This window comes from Trachemys scripta, chromosome 18 (assembly GCF_013100865.1).
Source record: "Trachemys scripta elegans isolate TJP31775 chromosome 18, CAS_Tse_1.0, whole genome shotgun sequence".
Taxonomy (NCBI): domain Eukaryota; kingdom Metazoa; phylum Chordata; order Testudines; family Emydidae; genus Trachemys; species Trachemys scripta.
The window spans coordinates 7,815,717-7,834,924 of record NC_048315.1 but is presented as its reverse complement, the minus strand read 5'-3'; the positions used below and the strand labels follow the sequence as shown (position 1 = coordinate 7,834,924).

Sequence of the window (19,208 nt, the reverse complement as noted above, 5' to 3'; positions counted from 1 at the left end):
TATATGGCCCCTGGCTTTTTATGCCTCCCCATATGGAACAATCTCAATCTAAATTAAAAAAAAAAAAGTTGAATGAATAACAGACAGAGCCTGGCAGAAACAAATCACTGCATAGCTTCCTTTGGTGGGCTTAGTGAAGCAAACGGAGTCTCTTGCCTCTTTTACACCCATTTATGGCAGCAACAGGACATATTGGCCCGTATAACTACTGGGTGAGTATAAATGCTTGATTGAAGATTTGTGTAATGTGGTTGGTTTTCTATCTAGTTGTCTAAATCAGTAACACATGTAGCAAAAACAAATATCTTTGCAGCATTTGTATTTTTCCTGAAACTTGTATGCTTGAACAACAATCCGATTCATGCAGCACTTCACTCATTTATAATTCAAAGGAACAGAACTAGTGGTTTTTTTACATGCCTACAACATCTTCATAACATACAGTAATATTTGTATTTATTCTTTGGGGCACATTCTGAGCACTGAAGTGGGAGGAGAAAGTTAGGCTAATAATCAATTTTGCTAATTTGATAAGATATTTGGGTTGCTAACATTTACATTTTGCCTGCCGTTTCTCTAACGAGCTTACTACGAAAATGAATTGTAAACGTGTACAGTATGTACTCTCTGGAAATATTAGTTTTACTGAGTATGTTTCTTTGTTACTGGTATGTATCATGAAGATGGTGACCTACAGTTTAATATAAAATATAATGTTCAGGAAATCAACAAGGAGTCCGAATAAATCTGTTAATCTTTAAGCTGCCACCGGACTCCTTGTTATTTTTGTGGATGCAGACTAAAACAGCTACCCATGTGATACTTAATGTTCAGGAAGTCAAGGTTTTACACTTAATATAAGTAGAGATAATTTATAGCTCGGTACATAGCAATTTTTAAGGTTATTTTTCGTGCAAGGTCTAGATTAAACCTCATAATTAATTGTTACACCAGTGCAAACCCAATACACCTATTCTTATGGATCTTGGAGATTTACAACTAGTGGCTATCATTTATGTACAGTGTAGGGAGTTCTGCTTGACCTTGGCAGAGTCTGTAATTGTGCGTTCTTGTTTCTCTCTCAGATATAGATGACTTAAAATGTGCTCCCTTTGGAAACTATAACAGTGGCTCCACAGTAAGCAGCCTTGCAAGCTATGACTGGTCTGACACAGAAGACATTCATCAGAGCAGGAAGCTCTCTTCCTTTGTCCTTTCTTCAGGAAGTGGAGCCTCTTCAGCTACTTCAGTTCTTCAGAAGAAGGAGACTTTGTTTGGCAGTTCAGAAAACATTACCATGACAACAGTTTCCAAAGTGACAACCTTTTCTACTGAGGATGTTCTACAGGATGTTAAATTTGCAGCCTTCGCGAACTTTAAAGATCCTGGTCCCAGGTCCAGCTGTCAAAGTGATGATGAGATTGAAGGCTTTGGAGAGTTCTCAAGACCTTTGTCAGAAGCGAAGGAGTCAGCAACAGTTGACGCAAGTCCAGAGGTTGATTTAGCTATGGTATCCAATGGTATCTTATCTGAAATGGCAAAAGAATGCATGGATGACTTCGGAGAATTCCAAAGCGAAAAGCCAAAAATCAGCAAATTTGACTTCTTGGTGGCAACTTCGCAAGGCAAGATGAAATCTAGTGAAGAAATGATCAAGAGTGAGCTTGCTACCTTTGACCTCTCTGTACAAGGTGAGCATGTTCAGGGTGGTTCACCGCATATATGCTCCTATCTGCATATTGTGCTACTTCCATCAATGGTTAAATGAGAGATTTCTCTTTGGAGCCAGAGCCCAAAGCCCATTGAAATCAATGTGAGTCTTTCTATTGACTCCAGAGGGATTTGGATCAAGCCCTTTTACAGTTAACTATTTTTTGTTTTATACATTCCAAATATTGTAAGCATTGAATGGGCTTGAAGGCTGAACTGTAGTCTCATCACCTTGCCTGGGGAAGGTTGCACTGCTGTATTATATGCTAAGTGAACAGAGAACTTCATTCTCCTGGGCTGTCAGTGCAGCACCACGCTAATTTTAAGGGCTTTTTTATTGCTGTAAATAATTAGCTTGTAATATAATTTCTTATAGGGTCTCACAAAAGGAGCTTGAGTCTGGGTGACAGAGAAATAAGCCGTTCCTCTCCTTCACCAGCTTTGGAGCAACCGTTTAGAGATCGCTCAAATACTTTGAGTGAGAAGCCTGCTTTGCCTGTCATCAGAGACAAATATAAGGATCTAACTGGGGAGGTAGAGGTAAGGAATGGCCTGGAAAGCGAGTAAGGCATGGACCAATGCAATATTAAAAATATCCCAACTTCCAGCTGTTTGAGATTCTAGTTAGATTTACAGTTTGGGTCATGTTCCTGAAAGGGGTGCTCAGTTCCACGCAGGTTTGGGCCCTTGGACTGTAAGCTGCGGGAGAAGGAGATTTCTGGCTCGCTGTCTATAAAGCTCCATGCCACGTGTATGGTGCTTTAGGAATAATAAATAATACATTGTTGTTTAAAACATTCATGCCAGCTACCCAATTTCAGTAATAGGTAGAGTCAAGGTGGTATATTGGTTATACTTCTGTGGCACATCCCTGCACTTGACTAGACGCACATATATAACAAACAAAGCTGCTCTAAACTGTGAGGAATTGGTAAGATGCATTTAAAGGATAATTAGCCAGATGAACTGTGGTGTATTACAATATTGGGGGTAGGGGATGCTTCATATAGTTGCTTACTGTGTGAAGCCTATAAATGCATATGTTTAGAAAGGTGCCTTTATTCCTTTTATTCCCCAATTTATTTGGACAGCTCCTCTTTCTCTGAGCAGGGTTCCAAGACAGCATAGAAATAATCTTCTGTAAAAAGAATGGCTTCACGAGGTCTGCCAGTAAATGGATATTTAGAGCACCACAGTTGGTCCACTTCTTTTTGATGACTCGCATCACCTCTGTGACACATTAAGCTTCACTAGGTTGATTTGGGAGGAAAATCAATTTATGTAACTTCTCATGCAACACTGCTATTTAAGATTTAATTTCCACAGTCATAAATATCTTTAATCAAACATACAATGTCCAGCTTCCTTATTTTTAGGTAGAAACATGATGTGTTTTAGACACATCACTTGAAATCGTTTGAGTCACTGTGATCAAGTGGTCTAAGGCTGTGTCTGGAAACCAGTAATTCCTAAAATGTAATCCCAGTGTTGGCCCTGGGTCCACTGGCTTTGGGAAATCACTTAGACTCTTAGTGTCTGTCCATACTGTATTTACTTACTGCACTCACCTGTGTAAAGAATTGGTTGTAAAGTGCTTTGAAAATGTAAAGCACTCTATAAAAGTTGGATTCCATTCTTCCACATCTCAGTAACAAATATGCAGCCCTGTGACCTATGAAGCTATGGTAGGCACTTGCAACTGGAGCTTTCACCAATTCTGATTTCTTCTTTCATTATTTTCAATTTGTCTTGTAGCTCCTGTGGATCAAACGTTGCAGTTAAGATACAAAGAATATTTACTTTCTATTGGTTGTCCTGCTTGTGTGGAAAAAGATGCAAAATATTTTTTCCCAAATCCATCCTTCATAACCTTAAGTGACAGTCTGCTGTTTTGTATGAACACCGGACCAAAATGAGAAATTAATACAGGAAAATCACATTTATGGTTGGTCTGCAAATAGATTACATACAAGGAGAGACAGAATCTTTTCTATGCCCATTCAACTGAAGTATAATAAACTATAAAGAGTTTAGGAACAGAATTGAGACTATCCTTTTCTTTTCAAATAGGAAAGCGAGAGGTATGCATATGAGTGGCAGAGATGTTTGGAAAGTGCCCTACAAGTAAGTGTGTAACCTCTACCAAAATTACCTCCTCTTTTCCATGCATACCAGCTGATATACTATTTCAGACTCTGAGCATCTGGACAGGATATGCATAGACTTGTATGAATTGTGATTTAAAAATTAATGTGTCAATAGAAAACAAATAACTTATATAAGCACACTTAATCTAACCAGATATGTCACTTTATCAAATAAAGCTAGTATCTTGCTCTTTGTTACTTACAGTGAATTTAGCCATTGCCTAAATTTTCAAGTGCCTAGTTAATTTGGGTGCTTCAGTTTTTGGCAGCCCAACTTGAGACATAGAATCATAGAAGACATCTTATAGGGGCCTGATTTTCAGAGGGCAGAGGCTCAACACTTTCAGAAAAGCAGGCCCCTTTAAGATGTCTCAAGTTGGGCACCCAAGATCACTAGTCACTTTTGGTATCTTAGGCCCTTATGTTTTCAGCTACAATAGTTCTCCTCCTTGAGGTGGTGTTTTGTTGGATTAATGGATAGTAAACATTGCCAAACATCATTTTTAAACAAAATTTCTGAACACATGCTTGCATTTCCATCAGCAAAAAGAACAGTTAAATGAGGATGAGTTGAATTCTAAACATGGCCATTCTTCTACCCTGATCTGTATATAGTTATAAGCAAGAACAAATTAAACCCATCTGATGAACTATACCAACTCTCCTGCTAATTGCATTAATCTCTCTTTAGTACTGCAGTTTCTCTTTTTTGAAATTTTGTTTGTAAAAGTTACTTTAAGGTAAATAAACTGGTGGTGTTACCAGCATCCTTTCTGCTAGGTCATTAAGAAGGCAAATGATACCCTAAATGGAATCAGTAGTTCATCTGTTTGCACTGAAGTAATCCAGTCGGCACAAGGCATGGAATATTTATTAGGTATGTTTCATTTTATTATGTCTCTTACATTAAGTGTTCCCCCATTTAAAATAAGAGGATGTTATTAGTTGTTTCCAAATGGTGTCTTTAGCTTAATGAATTTCCAAACTGGAATGATGAGTAACTTTTTAGCCAAATGAATACAGTAACTCCTCGCTTAACATTGTAGTTATGTTCCTGAAAAATGCGACTTTAAGCGAAATGATGTTAAGCGAATCCAATTTCCCCATAAGAATTAATGTAAATGGGGGGGTTGGGTTCCAGGGAAATTTTTTTCACCAGACAAAAGACTGTGTGTGTGTGTGTGTGTGTGTGTGTGTGTACACACAGTATAAGTTTTAAATGAACAATTTAATATTGTACACAGCAATGATGATTGTGACGCTTGGTTGAGGTGGAGGAGTCAGAGGGTGTAAGAGGGTGGAATATTTCCCAGGGAATGCCTTACTGCTAAATTTCAGAGGGGTAGCAGCCGTGTTAGTCTGTTTTAACCAAAACAACGAGGAGTCTTGTGGCACCTTAAAGACTAACAAATTTATTAGAGTATAAGCTTTTGTGGGCTAAAACCCACTTCTTCAGATGTATGGAGAAGTGAGTCATGAAAGCTTATGCTCTAATAAATTTGTTAGTCTTTAAGGTGCCACAAGACTTCTCATTGTTTTTACTGCTAAATGAGGAACTAGCACTCGGCTGAGCCCTCAAGGGTTAACATGTTGTTAATGTAGCCTCACACTCTACAAGGCAGCACAAATGGAGGAAGGGGGGAGACAGCATGGCAGACAGAGACACACACCCTGTGTGTGAGAGAGAGAGAGAGAGATGCGCATTGCCCCTTTAAGTACATTGACACCACTCTTAAGTACATTGCCTTTTTAAGTAGATCAGCAAGTTGAGACAGCCCCGGCTGCCAGCAAGCTCCCTCTGTCCTGAGCCCTGTCGTATCCATCCCCCTTCCCCCCACCCCCCCTGGTTCTATGGAAATGAGGTAAGCAGGGGGCAGGAGCGGGGGGGGGGGACACCCTGACATTAGCCCCTCTCTTCTCTCCTCCCCTCCTCCCCCCAGCACAGCAAGCAGGAGGCTCCGGGGAGTAGCACCAAAGCAGAAGGCAGGAGCAGCACATGGCAGTGTGGGGAGGGACAGCTGAACTGCCGGCAATTGATAGCCTGCTGGGTGACTGCCATACAGGGAACTTAGGGGAGTGCACAGGGAACTTAAGGGAGCAGGGAGCTGATGGGGGGGCTGCCGGTCCACCCTGGTTCCAAGCACCAACCAGCTAGCTCCAACAGGCTGCTCTTTCTGCAAGCCGTGGACAAAGTAGGCGGCTGCCAAACAGCATTATAAGGGAGCATTGTGCAACTTTAAACTAGGATGTTCTCTAATGGATCAGCAACATAACAGCGTTAACCAGGACAACTTTAAGTGAGGAGTTACTGTATAACACAGTAATTTTGAAACAGATTAAGGTGGTCACAGATGTTTCTCAAAATGTGTACAATGTCTATTAGGTGCTCTTTCTGAGTCTCAGTTTTGGGAATCTCTAGTGTGCTCTGCTTGGGAGTTAGCAATTTGCCTATAATTCACCACTCTAATTTTGACAGGGGTTGTTGAGGTCTATAGAGTAACAAAACGAGTTGAACTGGGTATCAAGGCCACCGCAGTGTGTAGTGAGAAACTCCAACAGCTGCTAAAGGACATCGATAAAGTATGGAACAACCTAATAAGCTTCATGTCACTTGCAGCTTTAACGGTAAGGCCATAATTAAGCTGCCTTTTTGTTACAGAGAATGGAGCGTTATGTATGGTTATGTATATGACACCTTGAGGAGTCACTTAAACTCCCTGTTCCTTATTTTCTCCATTTGTAAAATGAGGGTAACCGGCAACTTTGTGAATCGGTTTGAGCTCTTCAGGTGAAAAATACTGTGTGCGCGCAAGGTGGTGGGGTTGCCTCATTTCCTAATGATTTTGACGATATATCCTCTCATAATGTGATTTAAATTAGACAAACATGAATCTAGAAAGGAAAAATAAGTGCCTTCATGACACTCCAGCAATGAGCTTCCCTAGTTCTAGTGCTCTGCGTTGCTCTGCAGGAGACTGACTAGACTGCAAGATCTTCCAAGTAAGGACTGTGGGTCTTGCTCTGGTTTTGGAAGGTGCCTAGCCCATTTTGGCCAATGCTGCAGACCTAATAATAATGCTTGTTTTGAGCTCTTTCCCTCCTCTGGCTGGAACTGCCATGGCCAGATGCAACTCATGAGCTCTGGGGTGGAAGAGGAAGTGCTTCTCTTCTCTCACAGCTTCCTGGGCCAATTGGGAGAGTGCTGTTGATACCATATGAAGAATGGTTCTATGTAGTTGTTAGATGGCTGGTGATTTGAGAAGAAGGGGCATCCACACTTGCAGGGAATTTAGAGGTAATGGGGTAAAGAAAGAGCTACTTGAGGCTCAGGGTGAAGGAGAATCCTTTTGTGATGAGGGGGCAGGGAGAGAGAGGAAAATTTAGAAATAGAAGGCAAGAAAATTCTAACTTTCCATTAAGCTTTTTCCATTTTCAGCCGTCATCTTTGGTTGCAATTAAATAACGTTGGTGTAGAATAGAGAGATGGGTACAGGTATATAATGGATTTTTTTGGCAGGCACTTAACCACAATAATGGCTCAGTGCATTTTGGGGGAATCATTAATTTGGGGGACATTGACATGACCCACTGGAATGGTGGTTTTGAACTCAATGTATAGTGAAGGAACCTTTAATCCTTAGATTAAGACCAATGCATCATGTCCAGCATTAATAAATGCATCATTTCCACAATACTCTCTCGTATCACTGCATACTTAATTCACAGATCCCTGCATGCAGAGTAATCATGCATATTCAAAATCCTACTGTTGCTTTTATCGAGAAGTAGTTGCAAGGTGAGATCTGGTATGCTGGCTTTTCACTTGAAATAAACTTTTTACAGTCCCTGAAAAATGGAGACTACAAATAATGGGCATCTCCTCTCTCCCACCTCATCAGTACTACATATTGGTGGCAAACAGATCTTAATAAAACCTTGTCAGATTCTGACTGGCTTTATCTAATGCAACAATTGATAACATCAAAATATTGTTGCTCAGTTTTAGGACAGGTTGAGGTATCGGTGGACACCTAGCTACTACTGTGATGAGCATTCTCCTCTCAAGGTAGATAGTTGTCGTCAAAAATGCTGTTTCGAATGTAAAAGATGTTTTAACATTCATGCAGGATTCTTTCATATTTAAATTGGGTGTATTAAGTATTTATATATTAGTAAATACTTCAGAGTATTTGTAATTAGTGGCCAGATTGTGAATCCCTTTCTTTCACACTGTAGAACCTTATTCCACTAGTAGTCCTATTGACGTCAGTGGGACTACTCATGGAGTAAGCTACTCTTCAATGTGAGTGAGAATGTCACAGTCTGGCCTTAGTACAGTATACAACTAGTAATTGTTTGGTAGGTAAGTCTTTTTCCCCAGTTAAAGGCAACAAAGATGTATAGAACTGTGTCACTGCCTTGCTGTCTGGTCACGATGTAAAAAGAAACCATCACTCCTAAACTGTTGAGAATCTTTGGCTGGTGTGGTGCATCCCTGTGCACATGATCCTGTCGGCAGCTTTCATGTTTCTGTATTCAGTTTCGTCGCAACTTTGCCCTCACGTAGCAAAATGCTATGATTGGTGAGCAGAGCGCATGTGGGGAAAACTCTTGCCTCTGGTGGGCAAGGAAAACCGTGTTTACTAGGTTTGCGAAATGGTTTCGCTCAGGGGGGATCTTACTGCAAAGAGAGGCAGATTACATCAGAAAATTCTACCACTGAAGCCAGGAGCTGAAGAAAATCTGCTCTCTGAGGCTTAGGCAATTGTGTGGTTTTTCTGTTGGGGTTGAGGGAGGGCTAGAATAAATTATTCACATTTTTTTCTCTCTCCTTTCTTCCATCCTTCCCTCCCTGACCCACCAACCTCACTCCCTACTGACAAGTGTGAAATTTCATCCTGAGTTACAATCAAGGGTTTTTTTTTTGTTTTAAACATCTGACTTCAGTATACAATTCCCAACCCATGTATTGGTCCTTAACCAGTCATTTACTAGCATAGCCAAATACAGTTCATTCCCCAAAACACAGGTTTCTTGCTATTTGATAAGGACTAGTTTCAAACATGCTAGAAGGGTTTTTGATGGGAAGATCAGAATATTGCAGCACATCTCCACAACATCTACACTCATATTTTTTAAGTTTTAAACCAATAGCAAATGACTGGCTTTGGTTTTGTTTTAAAAAGTAGATAATGGGTCTGTTTGGTACCTAATGTATGGCACATACCTTTCTGTAAAATTACAATCATGGATTCCAAATGGAGCAGAAGTGCCAATTAAGTACATATGAGTCCTTTACCTCACAGGCATGTGCTTGAAAAGGTTAATTTTATCATTTAAAGGATTAATTTTGTTACAAGGTAATTTTATGCATAGGCTTATGGTTTTTCATTGCAAATTACAATTTGACCTTCTCATTTGCTCACTCATGCATTTGATAAACAAATATTAGAGTGCCTTTATTCATTTGATTGATCTACTCAAAGATTAAAGGTTTTTTTTCAAGATTCCAATTATTTCTTAAATTGTTCAGCTATGGGATCGTGATTAGAATACTTAGACGCATCTGTTTTATGATCACCCAGAATTTTTAAAAGCCTCTTGCATTTGTATTTCTATGCATTGCTTTTGATTGTTTAAACATTACACGTTACAACGATCCTTCAAACGAGCTTCAGTGTTTATTCACCACCCAAATGCAAAATTGCACTGACCATTTCTCTTGTCGCCTAACTGTAAAACTGTGCATCAGGAAAGCTATAATACATACTGAGATCTCTTTTCTGCTTAAACACACAGTTGTCCTCACACTCCTCTCCATAGCATAAACTAATATACAAAATAAAACATTTAGCCCTCTTAATTGTTGCCTGGTTTGGCCAGCCATTAATATTCAGCTGTGTACTGATATGCCCTCATTCCAGATACAGGAAAATCCTTGACTAGTAACTGCCCTGCTATGGTTAGACATTAGTGCAAAATTGTGAGTGATAAACTGATCTGGTTAACCCTAGTTTCCGATCTAGAAGCTGTACTAGCCTCAATGGTAATTTATCCCATGGCATCTTTATAACTGCAAATAACTTGTTGCCTACCTGTGTATATCTCAGCCCTCTCTTTGGTATGCAAGAATTGTATAGCAGCAGCCACTTGTGCTCTGGTTTCAGAAGCGTGGTCCCTTTTGAAGTGGAAACATAGAACTCAAATATTCTCTCCTCTGTTATCTAATCCTTTTTCAAGTGCTTGAATGTGGTAAATTAATGTCCATGGAGATTACATAGTAAGTTTGAAAATATGCTAATGGCTTTGATTAAAGTGGGCATCAATTTATGGGCATGTTGTAGTATGTTATCTTTGCCCTGTGACTTTGTTTGGCTTCATGCCCCTTCACAGCAGCCACACCAGTAATTTGTCATAATGCGTGTGAATTTTTTTTCCCAGTCACTGAAATTGCCTAAACCCAACTGTCTCATTATTTCTGTAGCCAGATGAAAACTCATTGGATTTCTCTTCTTGTATGCTGCGTCCTGGAATTAAAAATGCCCAAGATCTCGCCTGTGGGGTGTGCCTCTTGAATGTGGATTCTAGAAGTAAAGTAAGTGCCAAACCCATTTTGCATTTACTACTTTAACTCTCCATCTATGCCTAGTCTATGCTAACAAACGTCCTGGCTGTAATTTACCACCGATAGTAGGAAAGGTGGAATCTGTATTGTAGGCAGGGCTCAAATGTTGTTACTACCACATCATCTGGAAGATTCTCTCTCTCACACACACCCACACCCACCCACCCTGCTCAACAGGCATGGGAGAGATGTAACTGGTGACAGTTGTGTATAAAGGCTGAGGTGTTAAATCCATTTATAAAGGGCAGCATGGGGAACAGACTTGGAAGCTGAGATTATTTAAAAAAAAAAGCTTGTAATGAATTTTCCTTATAAAATGTACCTGTGCCTGTGAAGCCAGGAGGGGGTCATTGCCTTCAATGTGGGGAGGAGGGACCCCAGAATAGAGAGAGAGCGATTAATAGCCGACCAATTAATATACATCGGGAGTTTTGTTGATCTTTTGGTTTCAACATTATTTCAGAAAGAAGAGAAACCTGTGGAAGAGCATCCTAGAAAAGTACGAACGAGTAAAACGATACTCTTTATAGATTCATCCTCTTAATTATGAGCATGGAAGGCAAGACTTGTGACCAGCCTTCCGTGGTCATTCTCAATTGTACCAATCATGAATCCTTTTCTTATAGTCATTTCTGTGACTGTAACATCCAATTTGATCAACTAACACATGCTCGAATCCTCCCCCTTGTGTTGTCTGCATGCCAGTATATCGTGAATAACTTCCTGTTTTTGTACTACTTTTGTGGTGTGGTAGATAATTCACTGTGGTGACTTTCTGAACAGCTACAGCTTCCTGGTTTCTTGTTGTGGAAGGAGACCTGTAGCTTTCGTGTGAGATAATCTTTGACCTTTTGTTGTCTTACAAAGTGATGCTCCAGCTATTGCTTTGGGACAACACAAAGGCTGTCGTGGGTTTAGAAATCTAGAGTAAAAATGTTTTGCAGGTTTTTTTTTTTTTTTTAAACAAATATATTTTCAGCAGTATTCCAGAAGGTAACTCTGAGCTCTTCAAGAGAGCCTTGCAATAGGGAATTACAATGAAAAGCTGCTAGCTGTTCTGTCGTTGAACGGGAAAAAAAATTAATCTTTTCCCCAAAAGAGCTTATGTAAAATAAGCCCTATAACGGCTTTTTTTGTTGTTGTTTACTCAGACATCTAAGCACTATCTCCTACTAGCAACAACTACATCAAACCCCATCAGATATTCTTCATCTTGTTTATAGATTTTTCACTCTTTATTCAAAAAGCTTTTCTTATAAAGTAGCTGCTCCTAACAGAAGACACTGGACCAAACTGGACCTGGACCTGCAGTAAGCAGGCACAACTTTGGGATCAGAGAAGTTGCAACCCCTTAAATCACGGAGCAATTTGGCCCAGTGAATGAAATAATTTGAAATGCTATAGTTATGGGCTGGCCAAACAAGCTATCTCTGAGGTACAGTACAGTGTACTATTTCCTACCTATAGAAGATAATTAGTGAAAGATGCATGCAGCAAGTTGGATCAACTCCCAGGTTTGAGGTCAAATGTAATACTAATCAAACCATTCAGTACATGTCCACTACTAAAACCTGAAGCTTACAGCTTTAGCCATTGCAGTTGGGGATGCGGTCTCCCTTCAGAACTTCTTGCAGACTAAAATGAAATTTTGCTTGCCATTTGGTCCATTTCTGCAGTTGAGGATGGTGTCTATAGAGTGATAGGGTCGAGGTGCCTTCTTAATGTAAGCACATCCACAGGTATCTGATCTCCTCTTTAGCTCTCACATCACTGAGCAGATGGGACTGTCACACTTGTTTCAATTTTTGTTATTCTAGGCTTTTAATTCAGAAACGGATCATTTCAAACTGGCTTATGGAGGACACCAGTACCATGCAAGCTGTGCAAACTTCTGGATCAACTGTGTGGAGCCGAAACCTCCAGGCCTCATTTTGCCAGACCTGCTTTGAAAGGACTTGCACTGAAGGAGGGATCACGTCAGTCAATGACAAGACATGGTCTTGATGGTGGTGATGTAGGGGAATAAACACTGAAGGCTTTTTTGGGCAGTGGTTAGAGTAGTGAAATGTTCATTTCTGCATTTCTTCTGTACTGCAATGGGTCAAAACCACTCTCTCATACGAGATCCCCATGAAGAATTTCACTGGAAGGTTCAAGCCATCATTGAGGTTTTCAGAAATAATCAGAGAGTTTTGCACTGTGCCATAAAACATGGCATTGCAATCTCTCTCTCACACTGAAATGGGTTAGCACTTTTTGAGATGTAGCAACTGTGGTAATCAAGGTAAATTGACGCATGAGGTGGAATAGGTCTTACCGTTTCAAGAAAGAGATGAAATACTAGGTTGTGTGTGTTTAAACTGAAATGGCCCCTTAACCAAATGCGTGAAATGTGTATTTGCTAACTATTCTTTCCTCTAATTTTAATATATGAACCCAGAGTGGTGTTTTTTCTTAGATATTTGCTCCTACAGTATTACAATGCACAAGAAGTGACAGTAATGTTCAAGGAGAAGTAAGTTATTGATCTAGAAGGAATTGGATTGTTAGGTTGCAATGAGCCATTGTTTATTTATAGAATTATTGTTCTGAATTACAGAATACATTTTATTCATACATTTAGTGGGTTAGTATTGGGAGAAAAAACTGGGAGAAAAAACATTGTATCTAAATTTTTCGTACCCTATCTTTAGGCTTCAGTACAGGCAGCTGGATTTTAAAACTTGCAGTCTCTTCTACTTTGATGTAAATACTAGACAAACCTTTTTACCCCTTTATTGGACTTGTCCTACAACTGCAGACATAAAGGGATATACTTTCAAAATGATGTATTATGCATTTAGCCCTCCGCCCTTTATTTTGTAATCCTATAACTAAGTTGCTGCACATCATGTTGAAAATCATACCCCACTAATATCAAATGCCCACTCCTGTATATTTCACTACACATTTGTGGTGTATAAATATGCTTTTCTTGATGGGACTCTTATGCAGATCTCATGCAATTTAATATTGTCCATCAAGACTCGCTCTTTCCCAGACTCCCAGAACTGATGGCACTGGTTGCCTTTGAGTTCATAGTTCAGACAGATATTAACTTTTTCACACTGGAATTCCAGATTTCCCAGCAGACTGCACAAATGCAAAATACGTGGGTGCTTTATGGCCAGCGCTGCTGTCTGGACAGTAAGTGATTAATGTATCAAGCTATCACATAATGTTACTCACAAATCTAGACGTATAGGATTCTTTCTTTAGATACAACATCAAGGTGACAGTGCAGAATAAAAAAATAAAATAAGTTTGCTGTGAAGACAACTTCCCAGTTCAGAAAGAATGTAACAATGCTTGAACTTCTGAATTACTAATTGCTTTACAGAATTTTTAATCCAATGGAAATGTGCTTTTGTTTCAAAAGGGCCTTACCACTATATGGCCTCTTAGTTTTGACTCTGTGAGGAAAGCAAGAGTTGCTGTTTGTTTCCTCGGTATAACTGATGATTTCATCGTTCATTGATTTAGTTTCTCAAACAGACCTTGAGAGAAGCTTCCTTCTTTCCAAGATGTCATCAGCTGTCAAAGCAAGCCTTGTCTCTGTTCTAAGTAAATAGCTAATATTGACCTGTGGTTTTGATTTCCTGTGAACAAAATTGCATAGGGGATAAAAATGATGGTTTGTATAAAAGGTTAGTTCTATTCACAGATTAATATATACCATATGAAAGAGATCTTGGCTAATAAGAATGCTAGGTGAATGACCCTTGTTTACAGAAATTAAATTTAAAATAGATCTTTGTAGTCTCAGAAACCTGCTTATTCATCTAATAAGTAACATACTGCGCCTCCTGGTATCAGACCCAAGCTAATCAAGTGGCAGCTTTTCAATAACGGTCAGCACCCACCTTCTGCTGTGCAAAGTGTATCAAAGCAAGCTGATTTCTGATTGACTGGCCACTATTTTACTTACTAGTTGTGTTGTATAAGTGCAATAGACCTCAGAACAGCTCTTTGTGACCAGAGAATTGTCTCCCTCGTCAAATATTTCTTGCTTCACCTTGACAATACACTTCTTGCCATGCCATGTGCTGCTATACACTTCTCATCATGCCTTGTGCTTACTATTGCAAGTAGACCCACTGACTAGTATAGGACTTACAGTGGTAAGTTAGCAGGATTATTATTATTATAAAATTATTAAAATTATTATTATTATAGGATCGGACCTTTAGACCCCGATTAGCGAAGGACTTAAGCAAATGCCTAACTGTAAACACATGATTTGTACCTCTGAAAGCGATGGCACTATTTGCATGCTTAAGTACTTTGCTGAATCAAGACAATAGCTTGTATAAATGCTGTATTGGGACAAGGAAAGCTTTTTATTAGCATGGGCTTCCTCCACGGCTCTTCTTCCTTTTGTCACCCCTCCTATGAGTTTTAAGAGCATGGCCCACGCTAAAGTAGTTACAGTGTGGAAACTCTACAGCAAACTTGTATTCCAAATACAGTACTGGTCATTGCACTTGGCAAAAGTCTATTCTAATTACCTTCTTTTTTTAATGTACCCGCTTGTTAAGCAAATACGTTATCTCTGCTAGAAGTATCCAGCATGTCTTTGGCACATAAATAGGGGGAAAGGGCATTTACGAGTATAATTACAGTAGAGCTTATTGGAGTAGTCCCCTGCTCTGTACAGAATGGGAAAGCGGCAGGCAATGTTAAAGTGATCATGTCAAGCAAAAGGCATTTTTCTAAACACCTTCAAAGGGTTCTCATGACGTGAATGTTTTACTTTAGATACCACCGATAAGGGCATTACACAAGAAGGATCATTCCACTTACATATCCTAGTCATTAAAACGACTCAGTGTTGCATTCCGCTTCTGAGCTATTATACTGTTAGCCAAGGGCTCTGTGTCCTTGGAAACTGTATCCAAGGTTACAATATTTTCTACACTGGATTGTATCGGACCACTTTCCCTTGCTTTAATTGAGCGTAGGTTAACGCACAGGACTTTTTGTCTTGGCCTATGGTGTTTTAGAACTGTAAATGAATTTCTTTTTGGATGTCTTCTGTTTCATTATCAGAATTTGTGAAAGTGAATATTTTTAATGTACATGTTCTCTGGATTTGCCTTGGGATTGCCTAAGGAAAATTATTTTTATTTGTGTTTTGTGTGTGTCTTGATTTTTAACAGGTTATTTTCTTGGTTAATTTAATTTTTTTTTCTATATTGTACTCCTTAGGTTCCTAACGGTGTAGTTTGTCTAATTTTCTCAGTTGAAATATACTAAAGTAATCTTTCCTTCCAGTACTTATAGGCATTAGGGACAAATCAAACTGTACCAAGATCTCTCTTGATAAATTGGTTGTCATGTGAATTTTTAAATACCCCAGCAATCTTTCTGACCTCTTTGTTATAAAGTTTTTTTTATTTGTTACATGTTAATTATTACATTCTGCACTTGAACATTCCAGTGAATTTTCAACCCCAGCAGCAGTTTGTTTTTATTTAAGTTAATTTTGAACTAAATTGAGTAGCTCTTTCTTGGAAAACCATGTAGTAAATGTGAAATTACGATGAAGTACAGCCTAAGAAAAGGAAGCTTGTGAAAACCCAAGAAATACACTCTTTCCTAATTAGTTACATGTTAAATTAACGAGACCTGGAACAAAAAGGATGCCTTTTCAATAAAAGCTGCTATTGTACAACTACTTTTTCTTAAATATCTTTTGCTCTCTGGGCCTCTATTTAATTCTGATTCTCAATGTTCAAATATATATGTAATAGTTGTGTTTCTTCCCGCATTTGGGTGAATATACATTTCTCTTGTGTAGAAGGCTTTGTGATTAGTATAGCAGTGAATCCTCTTCTTTTAATTTGTGATGTGCTGGAGTAGTTGCTGGTATTTTAAACCTGGTAAGAATAGTTTTTACTACTTTACCTTTTAATATATGATTTACTTCACGTATTCTTGCAACGGTTTATAAATACTTTGTTGCATCTCAATGAAATGTTGATCTCAATAAAGAACTCTTTATTTATGACAAATCTGTACGGTGACTTGTTGCAGGATGCAGCCAGTAGAGTGTTGCGAGGTGTTACTGATTCACATTGACACACCACCCTTCATACTCTGAGAGAGAGCCTGGCTATGTGTTTAGGTGGGTTCTGAAGGGACTTTCCCACTCAAATACAGCAATGAGATGGAATCTTTCCTGCTATGATGGGGGATTTGAGAGCTTTCTACCAGCAAAACATACCTGGGAACTGCATTGATCTTTATTTCAAGTGTTGTGCAGATACTATGTTTTGAACAAAGTTGTCTGTAATTCTTGTTTAAATACAGGTGAAACAAACACTTTGGTAGCTGACACATTGAGTTTGGTGGTAGCATTAATAAGTACCTGTGTCTGGCTCTGACTCGGCAAAGCACATATATAGTTAAACATGTGCTTAAGTGCTTTCCCGGGTCAGTGGATAACCATGCACCCCGTAGGCCTATGCTAGACTGGAGTGAATATTCTTTTTTGTCTAGTGGCCAAAGATGCCCTTATTTCTAAGCTATATCCACAACACCCAAAGCACAGTTACCGATAAGTCACTTGTACCCATAGGTCCTATGATAAAAATGCAGCCTGGAAGAAAAATGATTGTGCTGTCATAAAGTCTCAAGGCTGCTTAGTCTATAAGCCTTGACATTGATTTGATAGTACAAAATTAGGAACAACTCAATGAATTTTAACATGAATAAGTTTATGCTGTGCCTTTTAGCATAACAACTGGTGCAGGCCTTCTGATTATGCGGCAAAAATAACTTGATGGGGAGAAAAAACAGAATTGCTTGAACTGCATGATGATTTGGCTTTGACTCTTCTACGCTGAATTATTGGAAAATTAATATCCAGTCTCTGGGTAGGAACGAGACCAGCCTCATAATAAATCAGTCCTGTATTTGCACACTGTACTCCATGGTTAACACATGTTTGAGATGCCTCACCTAGCAACCTGGAAAGTGTGATCTCTTGAAAATGGGCTGCAGTGGGTGTAGAGAGCTATTTAAATATATAGAGATGGGAACTTCCTGTTAGCAATAAAGTTATCTGTATGGAAGAATTAGCTCTTCAACAAATCCACCAGAGATATGTTTCAAGATATTTCAGATTCATCAACTGGTGGCAATACTGGAGTTAATAAATCTACAGCTCTGGCTTTAACTGTGCTTGTAGTTTATAGATGGCTGTTCTGAGGATTTTGGTCCCTGGTCTAATTACCACTTTCTTGTGTTGCGAAGGGTTTTTGTGTTAATCTTCTGGTAGAAGCACCGGACAGGGAGTTGGAGGATTTGGGTTCTGGTCCTCGATTTGCCACAGGCATTTTGTGTGTCCTTGGCCAAATCACTTAGCATCTCTCTGGGTGAAATCCTGACTTCATTGAAGTTAATAGTAAAACTCCCACTGACTTCAGTGGGGCAAGGATTTCATGCCCTGTGCTTTAGTTAACTCATCTGCAAGGTGCCACAATTTAAGAAAGATGTGGACAAACTGGAGTGAGTCCAAAGGAGAGCAACAAAAAATTGTAAAAAGTTGATCAAACCTGTCCTATCAGGAAAGGGTAAAAAAAAACTGGGCGTCTTTATGTCTTGATAAAAGAAAAGTTTGGGGTGGGGAGACCTGATGAGTCGTCAAATATGTTAAGGGCTGTTTTAAAGAGAATGGTGATCAATTGTTCTCCATGTCCACTGAAGGTAGGACAAGAAGAAATTGGTTTTACCCGCAGCAAGTGGGGATTTAGGTTAGACATTAGGAAAAACTTTCTAACTGTAAGAGTGTTTAAACTCTGCAATAGGCTTCCAAAGGATGTTGTCAGATCCCTGTCATTGGAGGTTTTTAAGAACAGGTTAGACAGGAATGGTGTAGGTGTACTTTGTCCTACCTCAGCACAGAGGGTGAACTAGATGACGTCTTGTGGTCCCTCCCAGCCCTCCATTTCTATGATTCTAAAAAGGGGAAAGAAATTTCCCTCCCACACTGAGGAACTGAGCCTAAATTTGTTCATTTTTGAAGCAAATGGAGATACTTGTATTGATAGATGGCTAGCGAAATGCCAGGCTTCATAAATGTGTGTGTAGTAAGGCAATGTTCCATTTTTGTTAACACCCTTTTTCACTTGCAGTTTTGTCTAAACCCACCACAGTTAATAGAAATGTAAAGAAGGGTTTGCAGTGGAATTGGGTGTACACATGTAAGAAAAAAATAACCATTTGGGACACTTTAAATATCTGTGCTCTTGAGAGCGTTAAGGTATTTTATAACCACGTCGTTTTAACAGTGGTCTCATTATGCCCGAAACCTTGGGTACATATATGTGTTGAGCCTACAGCTGATGTGGTTTCCGTGGATGCTTCTCATTTCTGTGCCTCGAAAGGTAAGCAGAGTTCTCCCTTTTTATATCTCTTTGCACCATTATCCCACCAAACGCAGTAAGAGGCCTTGGGGCCCAATTCATTGGCTGCTGACTTCAATGGGAGTCATTCCATTGACTTCATTGGACACTGAATCTGACCCTAGAAGCTAATGTAGCATTTTCTTTTCCCAGTAGATGATTTTCAGCACGTGGTACCTGCCCACTGTGGTGAAATTCAGATCTTCACAGTTCATTTGAAAACTTATTTCCAGTACTGAATTAATCAAAGTGTATCTCTTGGATTCAGGCCACCCTCTA

The 19,208-nt window shown here is 39.3% G+C and overlaps 1 protein-coding gene across 2 annotated transcripts in view; it reads left to right on the top strand.

Moving 5' to 3' along the window:
- Positions 1-16,535, top strand: part of SYNRG (synergin gamma) — a 56,400-nt gene extending 39,865 nt beyond the window's left edge. For both annotated transcript variants that reach the window (XM_034752189.1, XM_034752187.1), the window contains 8 exons: positions 1,086-1,691; positions 2,087-2,250; positions 3,781-3,834; positions 4,638-4,734; positions 6,334-6,482; positions 10,342-10,452; positions 10,946-10,981; positions 12,300-16,535. In XM_034752189.1, the coding sequence (XP_034608080.1) occupies positions 1,086-1,691; positions 2,087-2,250; positions 3,781-3,834; positions 4,638-4,734; positions 6,334-6,482; positions 10,342-10,452; positions 10,946-10,981; positions 12,300-12,431 (1,349 nt within the window). In that variant the 3' untranslated portion in view covers positions 12,432-16,535. The remainder of the gene's footprint in view (positions 1-1,085; positions 1,692-2,086; positions 2,251-3,780; positions 3,835-4,637; positions 4,735-6,333; positions 6,483-10,341; positions 10,453-10,945; positions 10,982-12,299) is intronic.
- Positions 16,536-19,208: the final 2,673 nt, after the last annotated feature.